Source organism: Andrographis paniculata, unplaced genomic scaffold (genome assembly GCF_009805555.1).
Source record: "Andrographis paniculata isolate CXL003 unplaced genomic scaffold, ASM980555v1 Contig9END, whole genome shotgun sequence".
Taxonomy (NCBI): domain Eukaryota; kingdom Viridiplantae; phylum Streptophyta; class Magnoliopsida; order Lamiales; family Acanthaceae; genus Andrographis; species Andrographis paniculata.
Genome location: NW_026137639.1, coordinates 4,486,206 through 4,505,668, shown reverse-complemented (window position 1 = coordinate 4,505,668; position 19,463 = coordinate 4,486,206). Strand labels below are relative to the sequence as shown.

The 19,463-nt window shown below is 33.6% G+C and overlaps 1 protein-coding gene across 2 annotated transcripts; it reads right to left on the bottom strand.

The window, feature by feature from the left end:
- Window positions 1–11,221: 11,221 nt before the first annotated feature.
- On the bottom strand, window positions 11,222–14,717 carry LOC127244301 (uncharacterized). Of its 2 annotated transcripts, none has more exons than XM_051264774.1 (3): window positions 13,561–14,717; window positions 12,596–12,661; window positions 11,222–11,790 (listed from the first exon to the last, which is right to left on the bottom strand). In XM_051264774.1, the coding sequence occupies exons 1-2, from the start codon at window positions 14,479–14,481 to the stop codon at window positions 12,596–12,598; spliced, it is 987 nt and encodes a 328-aa protein (XP_051120731.1). In that variant the 5' UTR covers window positions 14,482–14,717; the 3' UTR covers window positions 11,222–11,790. The 2 variants fall into 2 exon arrangements, with proteins under 2 accessions (XP_051120731.1, XP_051120730.1); XM_051264773.1 differs by having other exon boundaries at window positions 11,222–11,782.
- Between the last annotated feature and the right edge of the window lie 4,746 nt (window positions 14,718–19,463).

The window sequence follows — 19,463 nt, the reverse complement described above, 5'->3', positions numbered from 1 at the left end:
TTTGATTCTACCGTTAAAAATAACGAAAATTGCTGACGTGAACATAACGAAAATAGCACCACAACATTCAATTTTACATAGCCGTGTGCATATATATAGTCATGTACAAGGATGGTGTTAGAACACGGCCGTGTACAATATAACATACGATCATGTTCCATTATGTTATGATCTATGTATTTATTTTTTATTATTAAATCAAATCTTCAACACGGCCATGTGAAGAGCGCCAAAGCCCTAAAAAAGAGCAACTACCCACAACCACAACACTTTCTTTTTCCCTCAAAAAAATACAATATATAGAGTCAGAAAGATAAAAAAAAAAAAAAGAAAAAAAAGAAAAAAATTGGCTTTCTTTCTCACTCTAGGAAGTGGGAGAAGAGTCTACACAACCGAACGATCTTTCCAATAGCCAAGCTGGACCGAAGAAGAAAAACCCGAAAAAGAAGATAAACAAAATATGAAATCGAAGGAACATGTGTCATCTTTACGTTTGTATATGTGTATGTATCGATTTGTATCTATCTATCTAATACAAAACTAAAGTAAAGATGTGCTTGTTTGGAGATTTGATTTAAATAATAGAAAAAAATTATAGATCAAAATAGAATGTAACACAACCGTATTCTATTGTACATAGTCATGTTTTAACACCATCCTATATATGCCCGTATGTATGTACACGGCCGTGTTATAACATGGCCGTGTAAAATTGTACACGATTGTGTTTTGTCCATGTCAGCTACCACATCGGCTTTGTCATATCCATGTCAGCAATTTTCATTGATTTTTTAATAGTGGGATAAGAATTGATTAAAATATGGAAAAACTGCCTATATTCCTCATGTAGTTTGGAAACTCGGCGCCATTCCCCCCTATACTTTAAAAACTGCGTGTTTCTCCTATGTGTTTTCAGAAACGTTGCACACTCTCCCTATTGATAAATTTGACCTTACGGTGTTAAATTTTATATCTAATGGATCGTTATACCCTTCATTTAAATAACTCACCTAACCCTTCTCCCTCACTTCTCTCCTATCCCTCCCCACCGACACCTCTCCCCTACCATCACCCCCAAATCGTCGTTTCTCAAGTTACGAGAAAACAGACTCCAAGTTAGACCACCAATCCGTAGCGGCATTCTCTTCTAGCGCGTGGTCTCGATTTCAGGAAGGGTAACCAACATCCAGCCACCGTCTGCCATTCCTTCTTCTTCGGCGACAAAGGGTATCGACGAGTTCAAATACCTGTAAGTCACTGTTTTTTCGGTTCTCTCCTACCCGAACGCACGGCCTCGGTTTTTTTGGTTTTATTTCACGGGTTAGGGCTTTTCCGCATTTTTCTTTTATTTTCATGGATTATGGCAATTTTGGGTTGAGAAGTTCCACGATTTTTCATAGTGATAGATTTGGGGTTTCAACTTGTACATTTGTTATGCTTTTTATTCATGTTTGATAGTGATCCCAAAAACCCTTTACCCTGGTTTTGTTTATTGAAATTTTGTTTTTGTTTGGGGGTGGACCACATTTGCTTCATTTTTTGTATAGTTTATTTATATCAGTTACTCGGTTATTCGATTATTGATGTGTGATTTTGGTTGTCCTACTTGCAGGTTTTTGTTGTTTCCAACCAATGGATGAAGACTGCTACATTGATATTTACATGTAGGTGGGTGGATATTTTGAAGTGGAAATCCTAGTTCATTCATACATAGGTGGTATAAAAGTATTGTTTAAAAAGATCGACAAGGATAGCATTTATTATGGGACCCTGCTAGATATGTTTGGACGTCCTGGTGGAAAGAGTCTTGCGGTTCGCATGTATCACACTTCTAAAGGGGTCCTCTGTGGATTCAGCACCAAATTTGTCTTCCTTATGTAGACCGACGAGGATGTCTTGGAAATGTTTCGCGAGCATTATGGGGAGAAAAATATACACGTTTGTGTAGAAAACATTGGCATTCCCATCGCGACATGCGATAAAGAGTGGTGCAAAGTAGGATTGGAAAAAGAGGTGCCCCTTATTGGTTGTCATGGAGATAACAATTCGAGTTATTTTTTAATTCCCCCAGGTAGTGTGATTATTGAGCTTCCATCTTCAGAGGCCGAAGAGGTTGTGGATGAGAACCAAGGTGATTACGTAGGTAGAGAGTTCTCTGCCACATGGACTGGCATAAATATGATTGGGGGGTTTGATTCGAACGACGAATTATACAATGCTAAGGGTAAACGAGTAGCTGAAACTATAGACGAGTTAAACTCAGAGTCCGAGTTCCTGGAAATGGATGGTGGGGAAGGGCGATATTATGGTGGGTTTGAAGATAGGGAGGAAATGGATGAAGAGACTGGAGAGAATGTCAAAGCAGAGGAGTCCAAAGGAGAAGAGTCTGATAATGAGGGGATGAAGGAATGGACAAGAAGGGTGATGATAATCATGGTAGTGGACCGCCATCATAGAATTAAAACGACGATGATGAAGATTCGTACGGGGGGGACGGACTAGGACATCTTCGTGTGGATGAACCGGTGTGGACAGATTACAACGAAGACATTACGGGTATAGGAAAGGCCCAACAGCAGGGTGCGGAATATAATTTTGACTTTACACCAGGTATAAATGAATGGGAACAACATGGGACAGATTATCATTTTGATGAACGGGATGGTATGGACTAATCATATGATGAAGGATTCGACGGGGGATAAAGTGAGCACGATGGGAGGTTCAACTGTGAGGACAGTTGTGGCACGGCCATGGAAGAGCAAACGGAAAGGGATGATGACTTGGAGGGAGATTTCACTGTACCAACTAGAGACGATAGTGAATGTTGGGATAGCATAACATCCGGTGAAAAAGATGATAAGGAGGCCGGAGATGGATCAGGGTTTGAGGGACTTGAAGAGGAGATACACCGATTGCATGGGGAGGATGATGAACACCCGAAGATTAGGGTGATTTCAAAGGATTTGAAGGTCTTCACAGAGAGGATGATGAGGATGAAAAGGAGCAGGAGGGTGGGTTCACGGTTGCACCTCAAGCACTAAGGGCTGGTTTAGCGATGCAGACAACAACAACGAGGGATGTCTAAGAATGTCGCCTCAGACAAATCATACCTCGGCCTCTATTTATCATGAATGGGACGAGGATCAGGATATAGGTTGTGTTGATTTAAAAGTAGGGTTAAAGTTTGAAAGCCGTGAGAAGCACAAGAAGGCATTAAGGGATTGGTCGGTGCGCAAATGATGGGACATATTTTTTGTAAAGAATGAACGGACAAAAGTGACCGCGGTTTGCAAAAAGGGTTGCGCTTGGAGGATTCACGCATCATGTATAATGAATGGGCCTAAAATTTAGATCAAGACATTAAAAGGTACTAACACTTGTTCGCACATATTTGTTTGGACAATATTTATTGGTGCAATCTTACATTATGTTTTTGTGTTTGCATGTACATGTAGGGACTCACACTTTTGCACACCAAACACGAAATACGCAAGTGGATTACAAACATCTGGGAATACGAATCAAGACTATTGTAAGTGATAATCCTGATATTACGCTCCCCGCCCTCAAGAAAAAGATTCTCCGGTAAGTTTGTGTTGATGCTAGTATGCACAAGGTTTATCAAGCCAAAACGTATGCAGTGCAAATGATCCGAGGGGACACGAAGGAATAGTATCTCCAGTTGTATGACTACTATGCGACTGCCTGTAAGTATAACGAGGGCAGCAATCTTATATTGGATGTAAATCGCGACAGTAGTCCACCTGTTTTGTACAGAATGTATTACTATATGTTGGGGCTGAGGGATGGTTTCTTGGATGGTTTTCGCACGATTATAGGGCTAGATGACTACTTCTTAAACGGAATTTAAAAGGGGCAGCTGCTTACGGCAGTTGGCCATGACCCAAACGAGAATATATATCCTCTAGCGTTTGCGTTTGTCGAGATTGAGAAATTCGAGACATGGGATTGGTCTCTAGAGCGTCTGATGCGCGATTTAGGCGAGTGAAGGAACGGGGAGTGGGGATTCATATCAGACAGGCAGAAGGAACTAGTTGAGGTTATATCTGTTAGAGAAGAGGAATACGCATGGTTGAGCGAAGTTCCCCCCAACCATTGGTGTCGCGCTTACTTCTCGCCGGGGACCAAAAGTGATGTGCTTGTAAACAACATGTGTGAGTCCTTCAACCGGTATATAATGGATGCTAGAGATCTCCCAATTATTGATATGTGGGAGTGGATAAGGCGCAACTTGATGGTTCAAATACATATGAAACGTGTGGGGATTGAAAAATTCACCGGAGCCATCTGCCCTAACATTGTGAAGAAGATCGAAAAGCAGCGGGTAGAGTCCAGAAACTGTTTTGCGTCATGGGAAGGTGGAGAAAACTTCGAGGTACTACATTATCAACGAAACCATGTGGTTCAGCTTTGATATAGGACTTGCACATGTGGGATGTTTCAAATTTGTGGGTACCCATGCTGCCACGCCATTGCAACCATCGATCACCACCGTCTTAACGTTGATGATTTTGTGGATATCTGCTTCCGGAGGGAGACGTATGAACGGGTATACAGTTACCATATTAACCCCATACCTGGCATGTACAAATATGAGGAAAGCCACATTGGCCCGGTTGATCCCCTGAAAATGAAGATTCAAACGGGAAGACCAAAGAAAGCGAGTAGAACCTAGAGAAAGCCTTGCGGAAAGGGTTGACAACCACATGCTCAAAGTGTTTACAACAATGTCATAACAAAATACAATGCAAAAATATTCCATTTCCTCCAAAGATGGTAGTCCTCAAATCATATTAGCTTTAAAGTAGTCGTATAAATATGGGGTCTTAATTCATGTTATATGTTGCAAGTGTCTATGCAGAAGTCAAGTGCAGCTGGGCCAGGCTGTCGTGACAATCCGGATGATCCAAACTGTCGTCAGGTAGTATATTAACTCACCACATAGGAATATCGAAAACTTTAGCCTAAATATTGATTGATTCTCCTGACTGTTAAAACTTCATCAAAGGAGAATGCGACGCTGAATAGAGATTCGACGAATGACCGCATCACTACAGGGACTCCATCACAACCACAACAGATACCTATCTCGTGACCCTCCAGACGTCTATTTTATCTCATCACAGTTCATCCACGCCTAATAATTTATTTTTTTGCATATTTGCAATTAAAGAGGAATATATTCCGGTGACAAAGGAAAACAACAAGGAACTTCATCCATGCGGGCGCCCATCGCATCTCTCTTGAAATCTTCGATTCTCTAAAACACCATGCACTCATCGGGGTGGTGGTTCATAATTGTGTATTGGAGTTGGGATGTTCAGCTTTACTTTTGGTATTACATCTGTTAGGACTGCCGAACTATATTGCACTGTCTATGTCATTTTTGTGTTAGCGATTTGGTTGATGTGTTTTTGTTTGTTGGTTCACTATGACACGGCGGTAGTAAAGTATTAATATTGTATTAAGAAACGTTTGTAATCGAACTTGATGCAAATTCTGGATTATGTAGGGCTGGAATTTATTTGGGCAGTCTACTCTTGTCAGTTGGCTACTACTACTAATAGCAGGGAATTTTACAAGTATTATGGCTTCGACCAATCTACATTTTCTTAGCGTTTATTTAATTTTTTCGTTTCATAATAGCTGTGAATGTTATTAGTATTCGAGGGGTGGTTTAATACTGCAACAACAAAGGAATACGTTTGTAATCGAACTTGTTTGACAATAAATCAAACAAACTGGTTACTACTAAAACAGAAACACAAATAATCTACATCAACCTGAAAATTTTTCATTCAACCATGACTCAATCAACATTAATCTTGCTAAAAGAGTATTAAGTGAAACCCATCCAAGGCACAAACCATCTAAAATCACCGTAATACGAACAAGCAATACTGTGTCTTCTAAACTACAAGAACCACATAAGCAACACTAGTCATCTGAAAAAACACACCCCGACGAGCAACACTGAACCGTCTAAAGTGCTATTTTTAACAACACAATTGTAATGAAACAACAAAAACAGTCATGATATTTTTTAAAATGTGTCACACCACCTTCAACTCGGAAACAATCTGATCGTTCACCATCTTAATCTTCTTTACTTTATCAACTAAACACACGGAGGAGTCAACCTCAGTTTCCGTGTGCATCTCGCGGTCCTTGTGGCTTTTGTTGAGAGGTTCTAGCCAATGGAAAAAATCACAAACCCCCATCCGATAGTTGCAGAATAATCTACCTTCAGTCTCTTTTGATAGACCAACCACACGTATGGCAGCAAGAACACCACATTTGCACTTTGGGCATTTATACGACAACTCAAAACTTGTTCTTTTTTTTTCGCATGGGAATTATTACTGCTCGTAGACATCTGCAGATTTGAAAATTCACACAGAGAAGGTTGACATTACGGCTTGAAAGAAAATAAAAAATTCAATTTCAAAGAAGCTCGAAAATGTTAGACAGACTGGGAAATTCCCAAAAGTTCAGAGAAGCTAGAAACTAGTTCACTCCAATTTACAAAATCTCAAAAATAACAAACACCACCGACGACATTAGGTCATGAAAAGATATAAAACATTCAGCCTCGATTAAAAAAAAATAGCTATTTAATATACCAATTTCCGTACACTACAATGAAGATACCCACATTTGCAAACCTTAATCAAGAAAGAATCAACATCCACCAAAACCAAAATCATATCCAGATATGTCGCCAAACACAGGAAAACCAAAATTAAGGGAAAATGAAGCCAAGAAAAGAGGAAAAATCGAAAACATCAAGTTTTCAATAGAAACACGTACCTGGAAATTTGAAATCCGTAGCTAAGCAACGTCGAGGAGGGGATTCTGGACCTGAGTTTGCTTCGTTGGTGCGAGATCGATGGAGAGGGAATGTTATAACTTAATGAAAGTCATAAGGGTAATTAGGTAGTTTGGGTAGTTTAAGAAAAGAAATCCTAATAATACTCGCTTAATCCGTGCGTGCATACCAACCTCCATTATTTTTAACATTTAGGAGGGGGGGTTGCGCGCATTGTTTCTGAAAACACAGGGGAGACACGCAGTTTTTAATGTACATAGGAGAATGGCCCCGAGTTTCCAAACCACAGGGGGATATAGGCAATTTTGCCTAAAATTATTTATAATAAGACTAAAATTGATGAATTTTGTATATTGAAACAAAAATTGATATATTTAAATTATATTGGGACTAATATTAAATTTTTTTTCCAAAGAAAAATAATTATGAATATCTGAGTCCTAATTTGCACAAAATATTTATTTCACAAATTTGTTGGAGTTTCTTAAAAATTGGCCTAAGTCAAAGTATGATTTAAAAATCTAGCCCTTGAATGAGTTCCCAAAACTACTATATTATAAATTATAGTAGTTTCCATCATTTCTATTTTTCTAAAATTTAAGAGTTTCTAAAACTCTTAAATTATTAAATATAGTAGTTTTTAAAACTAGTGTAAATATTTTATTAGAAATAAGAATAAATATAATTCTAATCCAAATATAACTCTAAATCTGTTTTTACATATATATATATATTGGATTGATAAGTTTCGTATAAATGTCATCCTCCATGAATCTTGTTGAAACTCCTCCTTAGGCAACTTGTGAAAATATTCAATCGAATGACATTCATTTTGACTACCTGAATATGGTATTGTACGTGTTTGAGGAGATCCCGATGGCCCTGGCTCTTGCCATAATGCAGTAGCATCTACGCTATCTTTTTCAAAATTCCCGTATATCTCCATTTCATCATCTATGATTCACTAGGGTGTGTTTGTTTGAAGGATTTGTGTGAATTTCTACTATTCACACAAATTTTTCCCCCGAAAAATATCAAATCAAACACTTATTTTTTATTTTTTATATTATACTAAAAATCAATTTTACATTCAAAACATCATATCAATACATATTTATATCACATCATACAACTATTCAAATTTAAACTTTTAACTATTCAAATCTCAATCCAAAATCCAAACCCCAAACAAACACACCCTATCTTCTCCAACTCCTTGACAATCTGCATTTAGTATTTGTATATAATCATCTTTTTGCTCAAGACTTGTGTTGGGATCCACATATGTTGTCTCTGTACAATCGCACTTGTTTCATTAATTTGTAATTCAACAAACAACTTCAAATATTTATAACTATTTTTTAGATTTAAAACGTGATGCAAATTGATGTCACTCACATTAATAACCCTTATTATCTGGTTATCTTGTTTATTCGTCCAATTATATGGAATTTTCAAAATTGGAGAATTTTGCATCCGATTTTTTGCAATCAAATTATAAATCAAATCTTCTAAATCTTCAAATGTACTATCTCATCGAACAACTGTCATACGCTTTGGATCATAATCATATTCTATTATATACGGCTTTCATATAATGTTACTATCTCAATACAGTAGAATATCAATATTGCTCTGATCACTATTAGTCATCTATTTCTGTAAAAATAAAATAAAATAAAATAAAATAATATATTAAATAAATACTAATAAGAATAAAAATAATATAAAAATATACAATATATGTAAATATTATTATAAGAAATACACATAAATACATTATACATATAAATAATATATAATAAATATAAACCTTACCAATAATACCAAAATAAACAACTAAGATGTTATAAAATACAAATAAATACACAAACACTAAACAACTAACTTATTAGAAACAATACAAAATAAATATCATATGAAAATAAATTTGTAACTAAATAAAAAATATTCAATATAAAACAAAATATTGCCTACAAACAATATAAAACAAAATATTGTATAAAAACTACTCCCTCCTCACATAATTTGTCCCTTATTTTCATATATGTTCGTCCAACATAATTAGACATTTCTTCTTTTGAAATATGATTATACACTTTAATAATATTTTAAATTTTATAATTTATAATTTTTTTAATTTTAATTAAACTATTTAGTTATTTTTATTATACAATAATTAATTTTACTAATACAATTCTTAATTACTTACTAATTATATTTGACTTAAATTCTCATATCTACAGTAACGGAGACAAAATATATGAGATGGAGAGAGTATAATATAATTAAATCAAAAAAATAATACCTGAGAGTTGGACCTTTTGAAAAAAAAGAAATTACTTCATAAACGAACACACGATACACAAAATTTGAAATACATCAAAAAATTTTAAAATTGTGTAAATTGAAATTAAAAGTATAAAAGTTTTCAAAACTCCTATAATAAAAAAATATAAGGGTTATTAGAACTAGTTCACATAAAAAAAATTGTTGAAAAAAAAAAAAGAATTCTGAAAACTCTTATATATAATGTTTCATGTTTCAAGGCCTTTCAAAACTTCTATCATTTTGCGTCTAAAATTTTTAAAAACTTCTATAATTTAAAAATATAGGAGTTCTCAAACCTCCTTTCAAAAGCTAAATTTGGGTCATTTTTTTAATAAAAAAAAACTCAAATTTGTTATGTATCATTATCTTCACTCCTACTTTGGCGCTTTGCATATTTATTTCCTCGAAGGAACGAAACAAATGAATTCACAGCATATTAGTTGTCATTGCATAATGTAATTACAGGTTCAAATCCTATATTCTCATTTCTTCTTTACCCTCTATTTCATCCAATCAAATAAAGTCATTTATAATAATACTATCTATTTAATTCATTTGCTAAAATTTGGCTTTCTTTAATCAATTCATTTAAATGACTATTATACCCCTATTTTAAAATCTAGTATTTTGTTGGTATAGAATTGAAAAAATTAAAATAAAATCATTGTTTTTCAAAAGAAAATATACATAAAACGCAATATTATTTTTTTCAAAATATTTTAAAAATTGTAGATCATATAACATTTTTTCTCTTTGTATTTTTAAAAAATTTGTAGGATATATATATATGTTACAAATGTTATACTTTATTATTTATTGAGGAAGAAAACATCATCAAAATCAAGTCAAATTAAATAATTAATTTCACTCCAAAAAAAATACTATATGATAGAAAAAATAAAAAACAAATAAAAAAAATTCAAATATAAAATTTTAAATATGTTTTAGATCCTGCACTATAGTAAAAATATAAAATAGAAAAATTAAACAGTCATTTAAATGGCACCAAGTCTTCACTATCCAAGTGATTTGAAAGTTGATCTGTTTGAACTTCAATATTTATATATATAAAAAAATTAAGATAAAAAAATCAAATGGCAAAAATTGATTTATGTGATTTTGCACATAGTTTTGACACTGCAATATAAAGTTTATAATATAAGATAAATTAAAGTATAACAAATATGTTTATTCAAATACAATGTAAACTAACCTACCACGGTTGATAATTTTGACGAAACATTTCAAATCCTTGTTTTCGATAAATTATTTCATTTGCATACTGAAAAAAAAATATTTAATTCAATAATAAAATTAAAAATTAAATGTCAAAAAAATATAAAATTTATACCTGTACAGGATCGAAATATCAGAAATTAACATATCTTTTGTTGCACTTGAGCTTTGGGTGGATGACTTTTTCTTCTTCCTGGAAGCTTTTTCTAGCTCACTTTTAAATCTTTTTCCTTAAACAACTTTTTTTTTTTAACTTTTATTAACCTTTACTCCTGCTGTAGATGAATTTTTTTTTTTTTTCCTTCAATTTCTATAGACTAGAGTTATCCGAAAAAATATTCATACTTTGCAACTTTGCATTAACTATTTCAAACATTTCCTTGAATCTATTCTTACTATTTCGTATGTTTCTTTTGTTTCAGCTGCTCTTGTAACAAGTTGATTAGAAATACTACATAAATTCTTATACCAGATTGTTGACAACACTTTTGAATCATCATAAAATGTGAATACATTATAAAAATCTCCAACATTCGGTTTTCTAGTCCATTATCTTAATATATATGAATCTGGAATCATAATAATATTATGTACGGTAAAAACTTTCAAAGCATGAGAAGACAATATTCTAAAAAATTCAAATTTTCTACAACTACATTGTATCGTGCTATTCAAAGAGTCATAGTTGACAACATGATATTTTGATTACCCAAAAGATGTTATATGGTAAATTGAAGCACCTTCAATTACACAAACAACATAAAAGCTACAATCATAAGCTTTGCACAATTTCTTTTGAAATAATTTAAATACGTCAGGAGTATAGATATCTGCTTGTATATTTTAACAATTGAGTAGAAAAAGATAATGCAGGAGTACTTGTATTTGATCTTAAATAATCTTTCAACTCCTCACAATGACGATTATCAAGCAAATTTTCAAAATATTCAAAGAATTGACGTAAACTATTTTTGTAATTGACGTACCTTTTAACCACGCTATTCATACTTTCGCTTCTTTGTGTCGTAGTGATGTCAGCACAAAAATATTGACGACCATAAACCAATGCCCATTTTTCTTTTTTATTGAATAATATTTTCAACCAATCATTATTTTGAAAATTATTTTTTTCAAGCATGTTATTCCATTCAATTTAAAAATCATCTTCTTCTCAAAATCATACACACATACTAAAATCATGTGCAAAATCTTTAAATTTATCAAAAATTCCACCTAAATGTTTAGCAGCATTTTGATATATATGTCAAATACATAACCTGTGGGGTGTCTCTGGCTATTTAGAAGCTAAGGTTTTGGCCTTTGCTTCATCTTCATCAGTCAAAATAGTTGTTGGCTTTTTACCTGATATGCTACCAAAAAAATAAATTAAATAACCATTCAAATGTTGCAGTAGTTTCATTATATAAAAGTGCGCAACAAAAAATAACAGTTTGTTTGTGGTGATTCACACCAACAAACAATGCAAGAGGACGATTTTGAGAATTCTTCTCATAAGTTGTATCAAAAGATATCACATCTCCAAATACAACATAATCAGCTTTCATTCTTCCATATGTTCAAAATATATTAGTTATTGCATCATCCTCATCAACTTGCATTGAGTGAAAAAAAAAAATTGAATCTTTCACATGCATCTCTTTCAATATTCAAGTACTCCCCGTATCTCCAATTTTTATATTCTTAGTTCTCTTTGAATGCAAATAATTTCTACAATCCTGTGGTAAATCCTAAATTATCACGACCACCTGCTTGTTTGATCATATAATCATGAGATGCTTTAGGTGGAATACCTATTTTAATTTCAGTAGCTTGAGTTTCAGTTATTTTTTTGTATAATCTAAATAAGTGAGTTTGATCTGCACTAGATAAATAATGATTATGATTTGAAATAAATTTCACAATCTCATCTTTTTCATTTTTATTCAAATGTATTTTCATTTTTTTCAAACACCTAAATCTAGTTTCAGCACACAAATTTTTAACATAAACATTTCGCTTATCAGGTTTTTGTTTATCTTCAGCACAACAACAAAATATTCTATCTAGTTTACCATTTTCTTTATGAATGTGTTTTTTCTAACACAAAATCCAACCTGTTTAGCATATGCATAAAATAAAATTCTCCAACCAAATTTTCAATATCAAATTACATACCTATTTGAGGAATATGTTCTTTTGAGATGAATTTCTGGAAATCATGAGAATTAAGATTATCAGAACCTGAACCACCAATAATAATGAGATCATCACTTTCTTGATAACAGGAATGTTTTACAACAAATATTAAATTTAATTTAAAATAAATTGTAAAGCAGTTCCGTCAAAATAAAAAATACAATAAATATACATATTAAAAAAATAAAATACTTGATTTTTTTCTTCATTTGCATAAGATAAATTTATTTATTGACATATGATATAATTATATAGAGAATCCTATATATATATTTATAAATTAATTAGTTTAATATCAATTTTAAAAAAAAATTCTAAACAATAGGAGGATCATATAAATTACTATAAAAGCAATACTTTTTTGTAATAGAAATTCAAGTTGCAATTAATATGAGATATTTTATTTTTTCACATTCAATTCAAAATATTTTTAATTAGAAGAAACAATAAGCAACTAAACATAAAAAATTTAAGTGAGAATAAAATGGTACAAGAGGAAATAAAATGTAGATGTAGACTCAGCATCAGGAAAAAATTTGATGACAACAAACAAAAAAGCAGCGAGAGGCGACAATGAAAATATTTGATAACAGCAAACAAGAAAGATAGTAAAAAATAACGTCTAACAGATTTCACAAATAGAAGATAAAAAAAAGATAAAAAAATACTTATTAATGGTTATTTTTCTAAAAGGATAATAATTATTTTTATGAATTAATTAAATAAAAGTTGATTTTAATGAATTAATTAAATAAAAAATATTATTATAGATGAGTTTATTGGATTGAATATAATAGAGCACAGAGTAGAAATTGAAACAAAAGATTTATCCTATAATTACAACAAAATCACATCCAATCCCAACTAACAACTATAATAATATAATAATAGTAATAATAATAATATTATAATAATAATAATAATAATAATATTCAGGCTCAGACCGAGTCTGAAGCTGAATCTGATACGGGCAGCTTCGTATACAGTGCTTCTCCCACCACACGATTATCGTCGTCTATGTCTATCTTCTCACCGTGACACTTCTTACAGTGAAAGTAGAACACCGTCACCACAACCGACAAATATATCTTCACCAATCCCATGAATACCAGAAAAGAAAGGCCATATACGGTGATGTTGAGAGCACCTCTGTCGCCCACTATCATCACAAAACCCACAAAGCACACACACACCACTATATTGCTGAATAGGTTCATCATGAACCCCTCCAATCTCTGCCCTTCCGCAAGAGCCTCCCCTCTTTCCGCAGCTACGGCTGCATCGCTAATCTCCTCGACAACCGACGCCACGTGGGCCAGCATCCAACCAACCGACGATTTCAGCTGGTAAACTGTGAGCCCCATCGCAAGCACCGCAAGCAAGCTTACAGTTAGAGCGTTGATCAGACCGTATATCATTAGGACAGCAAACGAAACTCCGAGAATCACAGTGGCAAAGGCTGCCTTCCTGGAAACCAAGGAATTCGACTTGAGTGGCCTTCTCCTTGTTCTCTTGAGTCGGGCCAGCAGATCTGACGGCGACTGCTTGCTGTTGCTGGGGTAGGCTAAGGCTAAGGCTGTTGTGATGATCGTTGAAATTCCGGATAAGTGAGCCAACAAGATGTATACAAATACGAAGATGATTTCGGAGACGAAGAACATGAGCAAGTATATGTAGAAGGAGTCGGATGCGAGGATGGCTTCATCGGTTGCGGCGTGGAGGAAGTGGGTGAAGATGAGGAAAAAAAAGGATGGGAATATGATTGAAATGGCTGCAATTGGGGTTGTGAGTGTCCAGATTTTGGGAAGAAGAAGAATGGATTCCTTGTGGATGGTGAAGAAGCTGAATAGTTGGAAGAATTCCATATCAGATCTATGTATGTATGTTGCTTGTTCAGAGCTCTAATTTGGAGATATGATGATATTTGGTAGTTGAGTCGAGTTAAGTTGCCTGCGCCTCTTGTGGTTGTGGTGGGACAAAACAGAAACAATCAAAGCCCATGGCTTCAAAAGTCTAAAGCCAGCTGCATCGGAAAATCCTGTTTCCGCTTATTTCAATTAATATATATATATATATCTCAATTTGACTACTGTCAAGTGGTTGTATCATTTTTAGAGAGCTTTGTATTTCAAAGTCAAATTAATGTATGTATGTATGTGTTAAGAATTAAAGAAATTGGGTTTATAGTTTATTTGCTTGAAGGTCTCATTTTATTTATTATCTGTTTCTTTAAACAATATTATTCAATTAATCTTTTAATTTAAAATATTATATAAAAATTAGTATAATTTAAAATATTATCTTCAATATTTATTTACATTATTGTTGAAGTGGGATTTTCAACCAAAATCAAAAGTAAAATTCTAAGATATATATTTCAAACTTGGTTGATGGTATCTGAGATTCAAATCCGTAAGCACTCGATTAGGTTACACTAAAATCAGATTGCGAAAAATAAAGATTTAAAAATAAATTTCTTCTGGAAAATTCTTGGATTTTTCATGATGCCCTTGATCAACCCTAGCTTTAGAATATTTATTTTGTTTTTAGGTAACTGTTCCGGCGGTTACAATTCGGCCACCAAGATCGTGAGATAATCACTTGATGGTTACATCCCAAAAACTTAGCCGCCCCAATGGGGTGGTTGAAATCGTCGTGGCGCGCCTAATTGGCTTTCGGGAGTGTAGTAGCCAAATTGTTGTACTTTCCGCCCTACTACGCTCCCGAATCAACGGTAACTGGGCTACCGACTCACCTAATATTTGGGCATCGACTCACACTTTGTGGGCTCATAGACCCAAACCCTAATTGAGAAACCTTTTTAGGGCTCAACAATTATATTTGAAATTCTTAACCATCAAAGTAAATCTGAGCGTTAAACATGGAACCAAACATTGCAGTGTTTGTAAATCTCTTAATAATAATAGTAAATAATAAAAAAAAAAAGTATATCCCATCCCATAGAAATTTTTGGTATGTTTCTTGTATTAATATCATAAAAAAAATTATATATATACATAAAGTCACAATATATATTCTCACACATGATACGTGTTATATATGACGATATTTTATTATGTTTTGGGCAGCCTCCCCTTTATATAGGCACTCTATCATGAATATGCTAAATCTTAGCAAGATATGGATACGCCATATCTTATCAAATCCACACTTGGATTTGCTATATCTTATCAACCTACGGATATAAATATCTAAAGAGATACGGATAATGATATCTAAGTAAATAGAGATATTGGATAAGAAATTTGGTATGTATGCTCCTGATAATGTGTTTTCAAATGTTTTGCTATGCTTTTTGGGATTGGAAAATTTTAAGCATGTTATGCAAGTAAGCAGCAGAATGCAGAAAAGTCTTAGGCATGATCATACTTAAAACAACACAGTGTTGGAAAAAGAAAAAAATTAAAATTAAAAAAAGTCCTCCGAAGTAAATTAACAATTTAAGGGCTGTTGTGTATAAAATTGCAAATGGGATATAAGGATGAGATTAAGAAAAACACAATGTGCAATTGAAGAGAGGAAGAGAGAAACGCACAACCACGTTCCACCCACGACACCAATCTTTAGAGGGGGAACAAGAGGGAAATAAGAAAATGTAGTGCAGAGAACCTCCATAGCGGTGCAGACAGAATTTCCGGGAATCCTTTTTTCATTCTTAGAATTGGTTTGTTGTTGATTCCCAAAAGATTGAAGGCTTGATAAACTCCTTTATTCGCTTTGTGTTTTCGATTTCTATTGATTGTGAGTAATTTATTTTCTAGTTTAAGTATGGATTGAAGTTTGAGATATGAATTTGTGAGGCGTGATTTGGTTTTAATTTGATATTTATTGGTGTTGGGTATTTTTAATTTTTATGTTTTGCATGATTTGAAATCTTAAATTGATATTTGTGACCAGTGTTAATTTGAGATTTCATGGCTATATTGAGGATTGACACCCGTAATTGTGTAATCTTTTAATTTGACTAGCAACCTAGAGGAAGAATATTTTAGGGAGAAATTAAAATCAATTTTGAACGAATCCTCGTAGGAATTTGGTTAAATTGAATGGGGTCTTTCTAGTTCTCAATATTTTTGAGTCAGTAATACTAGGATCGTATGTAGGATTCTCAATCGAGTAGAAAAATAGCTAACGGTCATACCTTATCTATCGATAAAGTAAGGAAATGTTTGTTATAAATGTGTGTAGATCAACTATAACCAATCTATCCAATAAACCAATAAACTTGATTATAGTCGATGAACAAATTTTCATATCCCTAACGGAAATTCGTGTCTAGGCTAGAGTTTAGTAAATTTTAGAATTCGGTAATCTTTTAGCTTAATATATTTTCTTGCTAATTCGAATTATTTTCCTTTTTTATTTAGCGCAGTAAATCAAATTTCAAATCCCTTTATATATGATAGATAAATAATCTTGGCTTGCCAATTATTAAACTAAGTCAGTCAAAACCACAACGGCTAGTCTACTTGTTGCGCAAGTTTAGGAACTGATTTTCTAATTTTAGGTTATTTGATTGAGTCCGTCGTTACAAATTATTCTTATCCATTCCTCTACCTAGTATGAATAAGCATAAAATTTATTAATCGTTGTATCAGTTTTCAGAGTTTCATAATAAAGTTTTGATTTCCTCTCTGCACGCCTATCACCTCACTCGTATGATCACTTTTTCCCTTCACTGCATGTGTTTCTCCCCAACCACTAAAGCATATATATATATATACAACCACGTGACTATCTTCAATTCCTATTAACTGCTCCGAAAGTACACAATACTCTCTCAACTACCAAACAAAAGCCTTACACACACATATATATGAATTCATATATATCTTCATCCTCAAATACAATAAGTTTTTTTTTTTCTGTAAAATCCCACGTCGAGGCTTTCCAGAGAGATCAATACCTAAAAGAATTTTAACATCCAGCGAGAGTGAAGCAGTCTTCTCCAGCCCGAACCATTCAGAAGTCGTCGATCGTCAACTATCAATATATATATATTAGTATAATTATAAATAGTCAAGTGATCAAATCATTATTGTTTTCCTGTGGAGACGATCATATTCACCACTACTATATTGCGTTTTGCATTTTCTGTGGCGTAGGAACAAAATTTTATTTTACAGCTGTGCGACAGGCTAGTAAGGCACTTATAGAAAATCAAACATATTATTTTTATTTTCCCAACATATTTCCACTTACATAACGTAGACAAAAAATTGTGTTATTTTTAATAAATACAAAAATTTGTACAAATTATATTTAATTTGGATTTAAAATGGGTCTTATTTTCTAAATGGGTCATTTAATTCTCCTTCTGGGTCGATTTGTTTTCCAACTTGGTTTTCGATGGCTTCTTTCTTCCGAAGAGATTTGGTCTTCGGTTTGACTTTGCCGGATTTTGGAGGGTTTTGGTCTCCGTGCGAGCGATTTGATCGTCGGCTTTAGATTTGATATCCTCTTTCGACGATCCGAGGCTTTGATCTTTGGTTTGTCTTTATCACTTTTTGGAGAGCTTTGGTCTCTGTGTGGGCGATTTGATCATCGACTTTGGATTTGATGTCTTCTTTAGACGATCCGAGGCTTCGATCTTTGTTTTGTCTTTGCCGCTTTTGGAGAACTTTGGTCTCCGTGTGGGAAATTTGATCATCTGGATTTGATGTCTTCTTTAGACCATCCGAGGCTTTGATATTTGGCTTGTCTTTGCTGCCTTTGGAGGACTTGGGTTTCCATGTGGGCGATTTGATCGTCGACTTTGGATTTGATGTCTTCTTTGAATGATTCGAGGCTTTGATCTTTTCTTTGACTTTGCCACATTTCGAAGAGCTTTGGTCTCCGTGGGGGGCGATTTGATCATCGGCTTTGGATTTGATGTCTTCTTTGGACGATCCGTTTTGATCTTTGGTTTGGCTTTGCCGCCTTTCGGAGGGCTTTGGTCTCCGTGCGGGGCGATTTGACCATCGGCTTTGAATTTGATGTCTTCTTTGGACAATTCGAGGCTTTGAACTTTGAAGAGGTGGATTTGGTGCTCCATAATACTTTTGAAAGCGTGTCCCTTTGACTTTTGGATTGAAGAGGGTCTGGTTGATGCTTTTGACGAAAAAACCGAAAAACACCTTAAATCTTTGGGATGAACTTGGGAAACTCTTCCTTGGCTTTGACGGATCCTTCAACGGCTTTTGGAGCTTTGATTTTTCTTTAGGTTTGGGCATACGATGAAGAATGTTAACTCCATCGATTTGTCAACCAATATTGGATCATTTGTCCAAATCAGTAACTTTCGACGAAGAACGCTTTGAAGGGCACGAAGAACAATACAGAGAGAGTCCAGAGATTTACTCATTTGCTTGAATACTCAATGTAACTTCAGTGTGTCAAAAGAATTGGCCATGACTCCTATTTATAGGGGAGGAGTGACCTCGGCTTCCTTTTTAATGATGCCACGTGGTGCATCCTTATTGGCCAATAAGAAGATTATATAATCTTTCCTTTTTCATCATATGTTGTTTTCTATTCTTGACGGATTTGATTGTGCATCATCCTTTCTCACCAAAATCTTTATATTATTATCTTTCTCGAAAGATATTAATTTATATACATCCTTTATTGAAAAGATTATTTTATTTTGCTGCCAAATTTATTATGACTCTATTTATGCACGTAAAAGTTGTACGATATTTCCATTTTAAGCAGATTTTTGTTTTAATAGTTGATATTTATTGTACAAAAATTAACATATGTGCATAATTAAATATCACATATTTATTTTATTGGAATTTTATTTCTTCCAATATATATGATATTTAATTAGAAATGGCTGACCAAA

What these genes read in the sequence shown, in the direction of transcription:
- LOC127244301 (XM_051264774.1), bottom strand. Translation starts at nt 14,481, where the DNA reads ATGGAATTCTTCCAACTATTCAGCTTCTTCACCATCCACAAGGAATCC. An exon ending in CAGATTCAGCTTCAGACTCG is followed by an intron (nt 12,662 to 13,560) that starts GTCTGAGCCTGA and finishes TTGGTGGTTCAG; the next exon opens with GTTCTGATAATCTTAATTCT.